At 34.3% G+C, this 14,456-nt stretch overlaps 2 protein-coding genes across 2 annotated transcripts; both read left to right on the top strand.

Moving 5' to 3' along the window:
• The first annotated feature begins 1,001 nt into the window (after positions 1-1,001).
• Positions 1,002-2,485, top strand: LOC116178957 (gastrula zinc finger protein xLCGF3.1-like). Its single transcript, XM_031498621.1, has 2 exons — positions 1,002-1,183; positions 1,234-2,485. Exons 1-2 carry the CDS (start codon positions 1,107-1,109, stop codon positions 2,273-2,275), a joined length of 1,119 nt encoding a protein of 372 aa, XP_031354481.1. The 5' UTR covers positions 1,002-1,106; the 3' UTR covers positions 2,276-2,485.
• Positions 2,486-3,328: 843 nt separating this feature from the next.
• Positions 3,329-6,042, top strand: LOC116178025 (zinc finger protein 99-like). The gene is made up of 2 exons (XM_031497273.1): positions 3,329-3,435; positions 3,507-6,042. The coding sequence occupies exon 2, from the start codon at positions 3,518-3,520 to the stop codon at positions 5,060-5,062; it is 1,545 nt and encodes a 514-aa protein (XP_031353133.1). The 5' UTR covers positions 3,329-3,435; positions 3,507-3,517; the 3' UTR covers positions 5,063-6,042.
• The last annotated feature ends 8,414 nt before the right edge of the window (positions 6,043-14,456 follow it).

Here is a 14,456-nt window from a genome sequence, read left to right as displayed (position 1 = left end):
GGCTACCTACTTGGGCAATAACTATTGAACGGAGTATATATGGATAAACGAGTGGACACGCCTATCACCAACATTGGAAGAGGGAAATATACTTCTGTCATTAGAAGTCAAATAGGCGCTAATGCGCATGCCTGTTATTATGAAGTGTTATTTACCAAGCATTTACTCCAGTTTGACATAACGGATTGAGGTTAAATTGTTTGTTTTGTTTATGAGTTATTGAACTTTTGTTTAATTTTAATAGTAAAGAAGACTTTCGTAGTTATATAAATCAGTGTAGGTAAGTGATACACAATAATTGTAAAGAAATACCTAATGCTTTTTAATGCAATTTTAGTGTGTTTATTACTTAGAAATAAAGAATGCAGGCACTTGTGGGAAAGTGGATTCTTCGGTTTCATGGCACAAGTAACTTATAATGCAATTATCTGTAATTCATTTATGCCATACTTGTTTGTAGATTCCCAAGTGAAAAAAGCAACAAGAATCGGTGACTGCAAGCATGTGAACTATCGGAATTCGATGATGTCAAAACAAGGCTGTGTTCTCGTCATTTTAACCGTTATGACTGCATTGATTTGGATGCACCCAAGCAGATTATTGAAAAAGATGCAGGTTTTATTTTTTGAAATTTTCCGTCTTTATTATGCAAAAAATTGAAAACTAATACGGTTGATTCACGTTAAAAAATTTTTTCTACAAAAAACCTTAATACATTTTTGCTCTAAAATAATTTGGGGAGCCAATAATCGTATGCTATGAATTTTACATTGAAATCCCTATGATGCGTTACGCAAGTCACCACCCTGTATACTAATTTCATGCATTGCGAATGATTCCTTTACGCAAAGTTGACGTAATAATTTATTATATAAACATTAATTCGACGTTGTGAATGCAGCTTAATTATGAATTGTTAATTGTGCGTATTCATTTTAAGGTTCTGACTGAATGCTACTTTAATGACAACCCCCCACTTAAAAAAACGTAAAGTTGACCTTTACCGGTACTTGAGCGACAGCCAGAGCACACGTCAGCGCAAACTGTTTATATTGTTGATAAACAAAGTTTCTTGATAACGTTGTTGATTCGTGATATGGACGAAAATGGTGCCATACCACTCATTAAAATGGAACCAAAACAAGAAGAAGAAATCAATTCCGATTTTCAAGATCATATTTTAGTAAGCAACGAGGCAATAAAGGACGAAATTACTAACATTACAACACACAGTTCCAAATCGCTCGATAATGAAGAAGTACAACAGCAAACTCCCAACGATTTTGAACGTGTCTTCGGTCCACACAGAACAAATAGTAAGCTGCAAGTTAAACAACGTATTTTTAATTGTGCTCATTGTAATTATGGAACAAAGAGTAAAGACCTACTTAAACGGCACATTGTAACACACAAACGTAATGAGATACATTGTGCTCATTGTGATTACAAGACAAGTCATAACTACCGCTTTAAACGACACATTTTGAAACATAGCAATTCTGTATGTACTATTTGTGATTACAAGACAAATATTAAATCCCAATTTAGACGACACCTTTTAACACATAAAGTTTCTAAAGATTTGAAATGTGCCAATTGTGATTATAGAACAAATAATGAACATTATCTTAAACAACATCTTTTAATTCATACTGATTCTAAAGAATTTAAATGTACTCGTTGTGATTACGAGACAAATATTAATCATCGCCTCAAACGGCACCTTTTAACACATAACCTTTCTAAAGCTTTTAAATGTGCTAATTGTGATTACAAGACAAATGTTAAATACCACTTTAAACGACACTTTTCAACACATATCAATTCAAAAGATTTTAAATGTGCTCATTGCACTTATGGAACAAATAATGAAAAATATCTTCAACGACACCTTTTAAAACATATCGATTCTAAGGATTTTAAATGTGCTAATTGTGATTACCAAACAAATGATAAATGCTACTTTAAACGACATCTTTTAAAACATACCAATTCTAAAGATTTTAAATGTGCCCATTGTGATTACACGACTGAGAGAAAATACTACTTTAAAGTGCACCTTTTAACACATACCGATTCTAAAGATTTTAAATGTACTAATTGTTATTATGAGACAAACAACAAATACTGGTTAAAACGACACCTTTTAAAACATAAAGTTTCTAAAGATTTTAAATGTGCTCATTGCGATTTTGAGACACATAACAAATACTGTATTAAAACCCACCTTTTAAGGCACACAAACCGGTTTTCAAAGGAACGCATTTCTCCTTAACTTAAATATTAGTTATTTAGTGTGTGGCTTGATGAGATGGACGTATACTAACTAGATTTTTCGATATTTACGTGAATTCCCGAAAACCAAACAATTTTAGCGGAATAAGCAAAGTTATCGTTCCGAGGTTTTCTTTAAAATGTAACGAATGTAACTCATTTAGCTGTAGATATTAGAATTATTATATATCAGCATTTGCTTAATTGTATTTAAGGTCATTTTTAAAAATAAAGAAATATTTATAAATATTAAATTCAATTGACTTTTATCACAAAATCGTATATTTCCTTGAAAATGAACCACCAGTTGTAATTTTGATACAAAAAACTAACATTTACATACATATTAGGAATGTAAGGTTTACCATTTACAAATGTGGATGGTCTGGTAATAAATAATTTCACAAACAGAATACAAACATCGACACAATCAAGTACCTAAAGTCATACATCAAGAATAAAGCTCGTGAGCTCATATTACAAATACACTCCACAGATAATACTTGAAAACCACACAAATAAATTATACTGTGATTAGACATGATACAGACCAACTTATTCACAAGCACAACACGCTAGATTACACTTAACTATAGATAGCATTCAATAATCTATTTACCAAAAGCGCATGCGGAAAAAAAATTGTGTTAATTAATTTTATAATTTTACTAATTTGCGTTGGAAAAATGTTAATCTTTTGTTAATTTTGTCAAAGCAACTTATTGTATCAAAAAAGTATTAACATTTGCAACAAATCTACAAATTGAAAAATACGCACGCCACTGTTCATTGTTTTTTGCTTGCTGAATCGCTAAAATTTAAAAAAAAACGAAAAAATCCCCAAAGGATATGAAAAATCGGATGGAACATTCGAAGAATCAGAAGAACCACGCTGGGTATGTACAGGGTACTCTGTCAAATCAAGGGACATTTTTCGCAAAAGTATTACGAAGCGTACTCCCGAAAAACATACGGGAATGTTGTGTTGTGTTTTCATTTAGAAACGTATTTATTACAACTTTTGTGGTGGCTACCGCACGTCCTACCTATTCGTTAGCCACAGTCGAAATTGACTTGACAGTTGACACTTGACACCTTTTCTTTTCTCTTGGACGAATACCTTGTTCCAAGTGGCAAATGCCTGAAGAACGTTCCTTTGGAGTACGTACCTTCAGAGCTTTATTTCTTACTCTAAGTAACCAATTTAAATGTAATTAATACTTTTCTTGTAGTTCATTAAACGATGTTTGCCAATGTCAAAGTTGAACCGAAACAAGAGCAAGAAACTAAGGAATTTGTTGACGAGGTTTGCCCTAGCGATGCAACGGTAAAGCAAGAAACGTACTCGTTGTCGATTGGTGCGGACTGGGAAGATAAAAAGGAATTCGTGCAGGAAGATGTCGATGCTAAGGAAATATCGACAGACTTTGAAACAAGCGAGACTAAATGTGCCCAGTGTGATTACACAACGGATGTTAATTCTGATTTGGACTTGCATCTATTGGCACACAAAATATCGACCGTTTTAAAATGTGTGCTGTGCGATTTTGCAACAGACAATGACACTGATTTCAACATCCACGTGTTATCGCACAAAGTTTCAAAGGACTTCAAATGTACCCAATGTGATTACGCAACCAGTAACGGTTATCATTTAAAAACACACCTGCTGACACACGAAGCCGTCACAAATTTTAAATGTGCTCTATGTCATTACGCAACCTGTAATAAAAGGTGTTTTTCAATACATCTGTTAACGCATAAAACCACCAAGGATTTAAAATGTGCCCATTGTAGTTATGCGACAAATATTAAAGCCGACTTGAGAAAACATCTCCGAGTACACAAGACTTTTAAGGATTTCAAGTGTACGCAGTGTGAGTACACTTCCAATATTAAATCCAACTTCAAAACGCATATGTTAAAGCATACAGCGTCTCAGCATTTAAAATGTGCACACTGTAATTATGCAACCAATAATAAGACCAATTATAAATCGCATCTGTTAACCCACAAGATTTCCAAGGATCTGAAATGTAACCAGTGTGGTTATGCAACCAATAACAAGTACCATTTCAAAACTCATGTGGTAGCTCATACGGCTTCCAAAGATCTGAAATGCGCACAGTGTGGATACGCAACGAGTAATAAATCATGTTTTAAAACACATCTGCTGACACATAGGACTTTCAAGGCTTTAAAATGTGCCCACTGCGATCATGCAACGAACATTAAAGGCGATCTCAAAAAACATCTTTTAATACACAAAACTTCCAAGGATTTCAAATGTGCACAGTGCGGATATACAACGAATAATAAATCCTACTTTAAATCACATCTGTTATCGCACACAAATTATAAGGGCTTGGAATGCGACCATTGCAATTACGCGACCAACAATCGATCCAATTTCAGAGCGCACCAGCTGACGCATCAGACGTCCAAGGATTTGAAATGTGACCTGTGCGATTACGCGACCAATTCGAAATCCTACATTAAAATTCATAAGTTAACGCACAAGAGCGTGAAGGAACTGAAATGTGTCCAATGCGATTATGCAACAAATATCAAACGCGACCTCAATCGACATCTCTTAGTGCATAAGGCCTCGAAGGATTTAAAGTGCCATCAGTGCTGGTACGCGACCAATAACAAGTACAATTTGAGAATGCATCTTTTAACGCACACGACCTCCAAGGATTTCAAATGTGAACTGTGCGATTACACGGCGAAGACCAAATACGCGATCAAACGACATCTCCCGACACACAGAGAATTGTACGTATAATTGCTCATCAGCGAACTGGATGTTGTTGAGTGTGACACTGCCATTCTCATTTGAAGCCCGAACGAGGGTGTTCGTACCTATTTGGTGTAGAAGTAATTTTTTGAGTGTTATACTAGAATTATCGACACCTAATCTACTCCTATTTATTATTAGTCATAAGCAATTAGTGTGTAATCTATAGGCAACAAGTTTTTCCTTTTCACCCTTCCAGTAGAAATGGCGTTGAGGCAATGGTAATTGGGTATATGCATATTTTTTGTTCTCATGATGCTTTAACATAAAATGCCTGTCTGCTGTTTTAATTGTGGGTGATCTAGATTAGAACAAAATAGAGTAAAGTGTAGTATGTACCTGCTGTTTTTGTGATCTCATATTTTAGTGTCGAAAACTCGCCAATGAAATTTTTTGTTTATTATACCTGAATCGCAATATCCGTTTTGAACACTCAAATGACTGCGAGGTCGGACCTTTGAGACGCTAGGGCTTTAATTCATTCATCCATTTCCAAAGACTTTCCATATTCTTTGCTTTACTGGAGTTTGTAGGTAGCGACTTTTCTTCTGCTTCTGCAACATACCACTAAATTTTCAATTAAATTCATTTTAACTTAATCACAAATGTATTCGAGTAGAAAGTCGATAAGATCTTATTTTATTTCTCTTATATTTAAATTATATTGCAGGTATAATAAAAAATCCTATAAGAAACTCGTGCATAACTGGTCTTTAAAGCGCTTCAAAATTTCCATACACAAACCACACCAAGAATTTGGTTTTGTGGTTTTGAAGGTATAAAAAAACACTGTAGTAGGCATTTTGTTGAAATAAGTTGACCTGCACAAACTTACCAATATTGGAAATTTTTTTAAGCCCAGGAGTATAAAACGGGTGGTCTCGGACCACCCTGTGTAATTGACAAACAGGTATGATTTTATTATTTAGGAATAAAACACGCAATTGAATAAAATTTTTATAAATATATCTTTATATATAAAATATTACCCTATAGCCTTATTAATTAAACTCTCGGAGCAAGTTTTGTTAACTGTTATGGTATGTTCCCCTATTTCTATTGTGATACACAATAGGTATGATTTTATTATTCAGGAATAAAACGCGCAATTGAATAAAATGTTTATAAATATATCTTTTATATATGAAAAATTACCTTATAGCCTTATTAATTAAACTCTCGGAGCACGTTTTGTTTACTTTTATGGTATGGTCCCCTATTTCTATTGTGATACACCATAGGTATGATTTTATTATTAAGGTATAAAACGCGCAATTGAATAAAATTTTTATATCTTTATATATAAAATATTACTTTATAGCCTTATTAATTAAACTCTCGGAGTAAGTTTTGTTTACTTTTGTAGGGGGTCCTGCTTACTAATACAATAATCAATAACAATATTCAATAATGTTTATTAAATAAAATGCGGGGAACTGAACCACACAATGTGACTAATACAACACAATTCCATCAAACTGAATATAGTCAACCTCCTGCATGCCAACTTAAAAATACATTCTACCAACTATACATAAGTACCAACTTAAACTAAAGGCGCGTAATTTCAAAATTCAAATCTTAGTTACTACAGCTCGGCCGATCCTGACGATAAGTTGTCCTCAACTTCGACAGAATGATTTTCACCCTCAGAATCGCTCGCACTTTCACAATTGTTATGCATCCAATGTTTTAAACGTGACGGGTCAAAAATACCTTCAAAAGGAATTCGGGTAACTTGAAATCCTTCAATATCCTTAATCAAGTAACGGTCATTTGGTAATATTTTTTGAACAACATAGGGGCCTTTATATTTAGGTAGCAGCTTTTTATTAATGCCAGGTTCAGTTATGGTATTTTTAATAACAACATAATCGCCCACTTTAAAACTCTTTGGGTTTTTCCGTCTACTATCATAATATGATTTATTATAATCTTGTACTTTGGTATTTTGTATTTGAGCCCTTGTCCTCACATCAGCCAGTGATACTAAACTTTCATTAAGATAATTATTATTTTGCAGATACTCCTTAATATTATCGTTAACATTACCTCTTTGATTTATCCCAAATAATAAAACGGAAGGACTAACCCCTACTGATCTACATAGTGTATTGTTAATTGAAAATTCAACATCATTTAGTACTTGGTCCCATTCTAATTTTTCAGATAACTTAGATATCATAGGTGTTAAATATCGATTTACCCGCTCGACTTGCCCGTTAGCTTGCGGAGCAGATGTCGCTATAAGTACTAAAATAACATCTCTAGAATCGACAAACTCTTTAAATTGTTGAGATCTAAAACAACTGCCTCGATCTGATATAATTCGGCGTGGAGCACTATAATATCTAAAATAGGTAAGTAGATGAGAAATAACTTCACTAGCATTTGTTGTTCGTGAAGGGAATAACTTAACAAATTTTGTGAATGAATCAATTACGACAAGAATAAATTTATTTCGTCTTTTAGTTGTTGCAAGTGGACCATAATGATCAATATTTAATGTATCGAATGGTTTATTGCCTTTATCAATATTATGCAATTTCCCTTCTTGTTTCCCCTGCGGCACGGAAAACGTTATGCATTTCAAACAATTGGAAATATAGTGCTCAACACATTTTTTTAAGTTAGGGAACCAATAAGTTCGCTTAATTAATTCCACGGTCTTATCAGTACCAAAGTGACCTACGTCATCATGGCATGTTCTTATAACATTTTGCTGCATGGCTTCTGGGACATAGAATAAAAGCCCATCTTTAGCCTTTCTATACACCAATCCATCCCGTAATTCAAAAAATGAACTTTCACTTTCCTCTAAACTATTCCTAATTTTCGTTATGTTACGATCTTGAGTCTGTTTCAAGCCTAACACATACTCAAAACTATTTTCTTGTATGATAAGAATATTTTGAGCTCTGCTCAATGCATCGACATGTCGCATTCGAGAATTTTCTCGATGTTCGACTTCATAATTAAAATCAGAAAAATATAGTGCCCACCTACTAATCCTAGGATTTATATCTTTCTTTGCTAAAGCCAATTTTAGAGAATTGCAATCGGTTACAATTTTGAATTTAATTCCATGCAAATAAACACGAAATCTTTCTAAAGCATACTTAACTGCAAGTGTTTCGAGTTCATAACTATGGTACCTTGACTCGGTATCAGTTGTTCGTCGGCTATAATAAAAAACAGGATGAAATTTATTATCTTCAACCTGGCGTTGGAGAAGAATTGCTCCGAAACCTAATGAACTTGCATCGCAATGCAGCTCTGTTTCTGTCTTGGGAGAATAAATCGACAAAAGCGGCAATTCAGAAAGCTTCTGTTTCAATTTCTCAAAGGCCTGTAATTCTACCGATCCCCATTGAAATTGTATATTTTTTTGAATAAGTGCATATAAGGGTCTAGCCAAAAGTGCAAAATCTTTGACAAATCTTCTAAAGTAAGACACTAGTCCTACAAATCTGTGAACTTCGTGACAATTTTTCGGCAATGGGTAGTTAATTACCGCTTGCACATTTTCAGGGTTCGGACGAATGCCCTCACCGTCTACCAAATATCCTAGATATACTATCTGTTTTTGCATGAACTTACATTTATCCAATCTAATCTCTAACAAATTTCTCACCATCAAGTCAAACACCTCTTTTAAAATTTGAAGATGTTCTTCAATTTCATTAGTGGCTATGAGCAAGTCATCAAAATAAATCAGAATTTTACCTTCACGTAACATATTGGCAAATATTATATTAATAAATCTTTGAAATACATGAGGTGCAGTGCAAATACCAAATGGCATACGTAAAAATTCATATTGGCCAAATGGCGTAACAAAAGAAGTATAACGTACACAGTCTGGGGCAATTTTCACATGGTAAAATCCATTTTTAAGATCTAACGAAGTAAAATAACGTTTGTCCCTCAACGCATCCAAATGATCGTCAATCAGTGGTAAGGGAAAATGATCCCGTACAATTAACTTATTTAACTCTCTGTAATCTACACACATGCGGATCTCGCCCGATTTTTTCCTTACTAATACAATAGGACTACAAAAATCAGAGTGACTAGGTTGAATCACATTCTTGTTCAATAAATCATCAATAATGTTTCTAACTTCACCCTTCTCTACGTGAGACAATCTACGTGGATTAAAATAAAATGGTTGCTCACTTTTCAAAGTAATACGCATCTCATAATCGGTCTCAGGAGAAGATGGTATGAGTGCATTTTTGTAACAATTATTGTACAGTGAAACAACGTCCTCTTTAATCTTATGATCTATGGTGTCATCAATAATAATATCAGGTTCTAACAGTAAAGTAGTTTGTTTGTTACAGGGAATGTCAGGTTTTACATTTGAATCACATTCACTTACATTATCACTTATATCAATTTGTAGAATCTCATTACATGCATCATCTACCATTTTACTTTCCTTTGCAGAGCCTTCAAAATTATTAATCAAACGAATTGGGGTTTTAGATAGCGTAATAAAATCTCTACCAACAATAGCAGGCACATTCATAGTATCATCACCTACGACATAAATCTTAAGGGGCAATTTCTCTTGGTTTACAATCACGGTTTGAGTAAATACTCCTACAATGGTTACTTTTGAATTGTTAATTCCAAAGTAATTATCACATTCAATATCAGTTGTATAACAATAAGCAGGTAAGTACATACTTTTTACAAAACTAATAGGGCTACCTGTATCTAACATGGCGTCCAAAGACAATGATGATTGAGTTGCATCCTCTCCATACTTCAATTCCAGCTGAACCATGATGGGTTGCCCTGGACCCATAACGATTGCAGTAGTAGTGCTGTCCGCAGCTGATTTCGTAACTCGCCTCACTGGAGTAGTCTGCGTGCAATTTTCTATTTTATGGTCTGTGCTGCCACAACGATAACAGGAACCTCTATTCCGTTTTGGTTTGTCGCAATTGATGGATAAATGCCCATATGTGCTACAATTAAAACAACGTACAGTTTTTGTTGATGACTCACCTTCGGATCGCGAGACAGAAGGTGTCGAAGTCACATTTGTTTTTCCTGCAACTGCAACGATACTCGTTCCTTTCACTTGTTGAAGACCCCTGTCACACTGCGTTATTCTGTTCATCTTATTGTAGAATTCGGACAATGATTCAAAATCTTGCAACCGCGCTTGAGATTGTAGCATAGGATTATTGAAACCGTCAATAATATAGTCAATTATATCAGCATCACTTAAATTTAACTTATTTCCCAGTAGCACTTTAGCATGATAATACTCAGAGAATTTTTCATTTCGTCTCCAAATCCGCGATTCAAACTTTTTCATTAAGGCAATCTTATCCTCCCTCACTTGGAACATGGATTGCAATTTTTGTTTAAAGGCATCGTACGATAGTCCAGCATATTCCGGCTTGGAGTAATACCACTTCAAAGCATTTCCTGTTAATTTACCTATGGAAATGACATGCAATACATCATCTGGAACACGGTACGTATTGCGTACGATTTCAATGCGGTTAAACCAATTTTCGACAGTCTCCTCATCACCACCTCCGAAGTTCGGTATTAAAGTACCAATTTCCGAGTTTTTAAATTTGTGTAAATTTGTTCGTTCGTTTGATACAACAGCTGATTGTAACCCGGCTTGCGATGGCTGTGACTGAGTAACGGCTCGAATGGTAGCTTCAATAACATCTTGCAATGTAATTTGCGATCCCCCTTCTAATGACACAGAATCCCCAGGCAAATTCGATAGATTCTCGTTGGACATGTTGGATATTACAATGTCAATCGGATCAAAAACGTGGTCTTCAAATAATCAAAGTTTATCTCACCAATCGTGTAACAAAACTTGAATCTTTCATGCTTTCATCCCACTTCTGACGCTGTAGGGGGTCCTGCTTACTAATACAATAATCAATAACAATATTCAATAATGTTTATTAAATAAAATGCGGGGAACTGAACCACACAATGTGACTAATACAACACAATTCCATCAAACTGAATATAGTCAACCTCCTGCATGCCAACTTAAAAATACATTCTACCAACTATACATAAGTACCAACTTAAACTAAAGGCGCGTAATTTCAAAATTCAAATCTTAGTTACTACATCTGTTAGGTAACATGCACGTTAAGTTTGACACAGGGCTGATTGTGAAATTTAAAATCATGATTAATGAAATGATAAGTTCTATTTGTAGAACACTACAACCCCTCTAACGTAGCACACCAATTAGACTTTATTCCTGGTCTTCGATCACGTACGTTCCTCTGTCATAACGGGTCTACAAACTTTCCTCTCTAATGCCCGCAAAAGATAAAAATTACTCCCATTTTCAGATCGTCCACCTTTATGCGAACAAACATAAAAGGTAGAAATAACTTAGGTACCCACTTTCGAGGATCTACAAGGAATTTCGCTAAGCAATTTATGAAACGCTCGCTCTGTTATTACCTTGTTTAAAGAAACCGGCAAAACGTAAAAAAGAAACGGAGCACTTGTTTAAAATGTGCAGCCATGTGAAAACGATTTTCCCTATTAATAATCTAATTGAATTGGGCCGAAAGTCTGTATAAAAACAACGTTTTTCGTTTTGAAAATGCAAACGTTAAAATTAGTGTAGAGGGAAAAATGAATTTCTCGTTGGACTTTCAGAGAGATATAATGAAAAATAGCTTTCTCACGTGACCTCCCTTTTTAGTGGAATTTTACAGAGAATTACAGCTTCCACCTTATTTTTTTGTTATGTCCTTTACAAAGACCGCATAGTAATGCTAAGTCTGGAACGTGTTTCAGTTCTCGTACAATTTTCTATATTGCACTTCTATGTCACATCCCTTTGTATTTTCAGCCGTGTCTCGCTCGACGTCCGTTAAACTACGAACCGAAACACTTTCCATCAAGATTCAATTTGGGGCATATTTTTTTCTTCGGTTGGCCCGAGTCACTGCCATTTTTTAGCATTAGAGATGACATCTGAGGGGAAATATGGAATGAAAGCCGTCTGTGACAAGTCGAAGGATTGTAAAGCCTCATTTTTTCCCTTCGGTACAGCACATTTATATGTTACTACACTACCACGTTTCGTGCAATTTGTAAAACGAATATCGAAATAAAATAATTAGCGTAGAAACCAAGTGATCTGCGGACCTTTTTCTTTGGGGCTAATAATACATCAATTATTGTAGCAATCATTGCTAATTAAGTAACATGAACTGCCCGAAGCGTCAATTTGATGGAACAATGTGAATTGTATATTAAGTAACGAGGAATTAAGAAGAGTTTTTGTTCCTGTAAGAATGGTTTAAAGCCCGATTCACGTAGCATTAATGGAGATTCTGAAAACTATAAAACGCGCACGCAAAAGAGAACAATGCGCTGCAATTTTAAACAATGCGCTGCATTTCTTTCAGGAACATTAATAAATGAAATGTGTTCGATTGAACTCATTCAATAATTTTGGTGCACTCTGTGCAGTAATTCGTGGAATTCAGTCGCGATACGCGCTTGGTTTAAATACGTAGCACTGTTTTAAGATTTCACCATCGGTAATTTATAGAAACGGCGGTTAACTTATTTATCGCGCTGTTACCACTTAAATTGGTACATATTTATTATAGTACTAGACCGCCCATATTATTACGTGATAAATTAACACGTTAACGATACAATATGAATATACGTAAATTTCCTCTAAATTAGGAGTAAAAAGTAATCAATTTCCAATTGAAAAAACGTAGCGCCCCTACGTTAGTGTTAAAAGCAAAGCAAGTAAAGTCAAAAATGCGCTGCACTCTCGAAAAAAAGAGCAACTTCCAGGGAAAAAGGTTCGGCTCTGAAAAACCTTCCGATTTTATTAATACAGAAAATAGATAGTGTGACATCTAGCGGCAAACTAAAGAACAACTCTACCATACATCTAAACTTAACTGATTTACAAAGGAAAAACATAGATGGCGTAAGAATATCGAATATAAATAAGAGTAAAAAAGTTTGGAATTTTAAAGTGTTGAGAAAAGAACGTTACAAAACATACCACGAATGTCGAATTAATAAATGATCTCAAAATATTACAAGTAGGACACTAATATGTAGACTTGAAATGTCACCATTTAAATTTAAATCACTTTTTAGCAAAAGAAAAAGGATCAACTCGTAGTCAGGGAAATTATCAATATCAAAACAGTCTTCCGCAGAAAACAACGAAGCTATATTGTTAAATGATTATCAAACATATATTAATTACAATTCGATTGTATCGAAAACCAGTATGTAATCAAACGTTATATCAAGGTGTCGTCGAAAATAAATATATTACCTTATTAACTGCAGGTCGCAACAATTTCAAGGTAAGAAGAAGCGCGTTTCTGCGTTATCTGTCAGATTTTATTTATTTACTTATTTATTTATTTATTTAGATATTTATTTATGTACCGAGAAATATAAATATGTAGCAGGCGAAGCACATAAACAACTAAAGGGATAGTGAATAGCGCGGAACATAAATATTGCAATCGCAACTAGCAAATTCTTCGTAATGACACAAGTAACGTAAATAAAAATCGTAGATATCTTAATATAAAGGATATGAAACGTAGTTAAGCTAATACGAATGAATTTTCGGAACAAAGGTAACGTAAACCCAAGTGAAGTATCGGAAGGTATAATCTTCGTCACGACAAAAGTAATGTACGTAGCATCAGAAATATTAAAGCGATTCACAAGAGCACTAATCTGCAAAAGATTTGCAGCTAAAATTTAGGAACAAATACGATGTCATCCCAGGCTCTGCGTCGATGTAAGTCGAAATACTACGGTAGATAATAAATAAATAAACCAGAAGAGAAAATTAAGAGAAAACTATGAGAAAAGATAAAGCCCCAAAAAAATTACGTGTTAAAAACAAGGTTGAGTCAAATCTGTACATACCTCCCAGCGTAACTACTTACAAATCTAAATCCGATAGGCGTATTCAATGGAGCAGCTACAACACATAAGATATCGAGTGAAAAACTATAATAGCCACTACAAAAAATCACAATTCAGGTAGACATAAGTAAAAAAAGTAATGGCGTATTAATAAAAATAATTCACCAGTACCAGTCTTCTCTAAAAGGAACAAGTACAGCTTGTACGTAAGACAAAATTAAAGAAGAAGTGATAGAGTTATGTGCAGAAAGGTACATAGCGTGTCCTCTAGCGGTAAACTAAAGAACTACAGTAATAACTCCACCATAGAAGTAATTTACATCTAAAGTAAACGGATGTGCAAAGGAAAGACTCTATGTCTAAGAATATCAAATATAAATGAGAGTATGAATCGAATGTTACTTAAATTTGGAATTTTAAATTACGGAAAGAACAT

This window comes from Photinus pyralis, unplaced genomic scaffold (genome assembly GCF_008802855.1).
Source record: "Photinus pyralis isolate 1611_PpyrPB1 unplaced genomic scaffold, Ppyr1.3 Ppyr1.4_LG8, whole genome shotgun sequence".
NCBI lineage: Eukaryota > Metazoa > Arthropoda > Insecta > Coleoptera > Lampyridae > Photinus > Photinus pyralis.
The sequence above is the reverse complement of the archived record's forward strand: the minus strand, read 5'-3'. Positions and strand labels throughout refer to the sequence as shown.

Coding starts and splice junctions, on each gene's coding strand:
- LOC116178957 (XM_031498621.1), top strand. CDS start 1,107: ATGGTGCCATACCACTCATTAAAATGGAACCAAAACAAGAAGAAGAAA. Junction 1,184..1,233: donor ATTTTCAAGATCATATTTTA/GTAAGCAACGAG, acceptor TACAACACACAG/TTCCAAATCGCTCGATAATG.
- LOC116178025 (XM_031497273.1), top strand. CDS start 3,518: ATGTTTGCCAATGTCAAAGTTGAACCGAAACAAGAGCAAGAAACTAAG.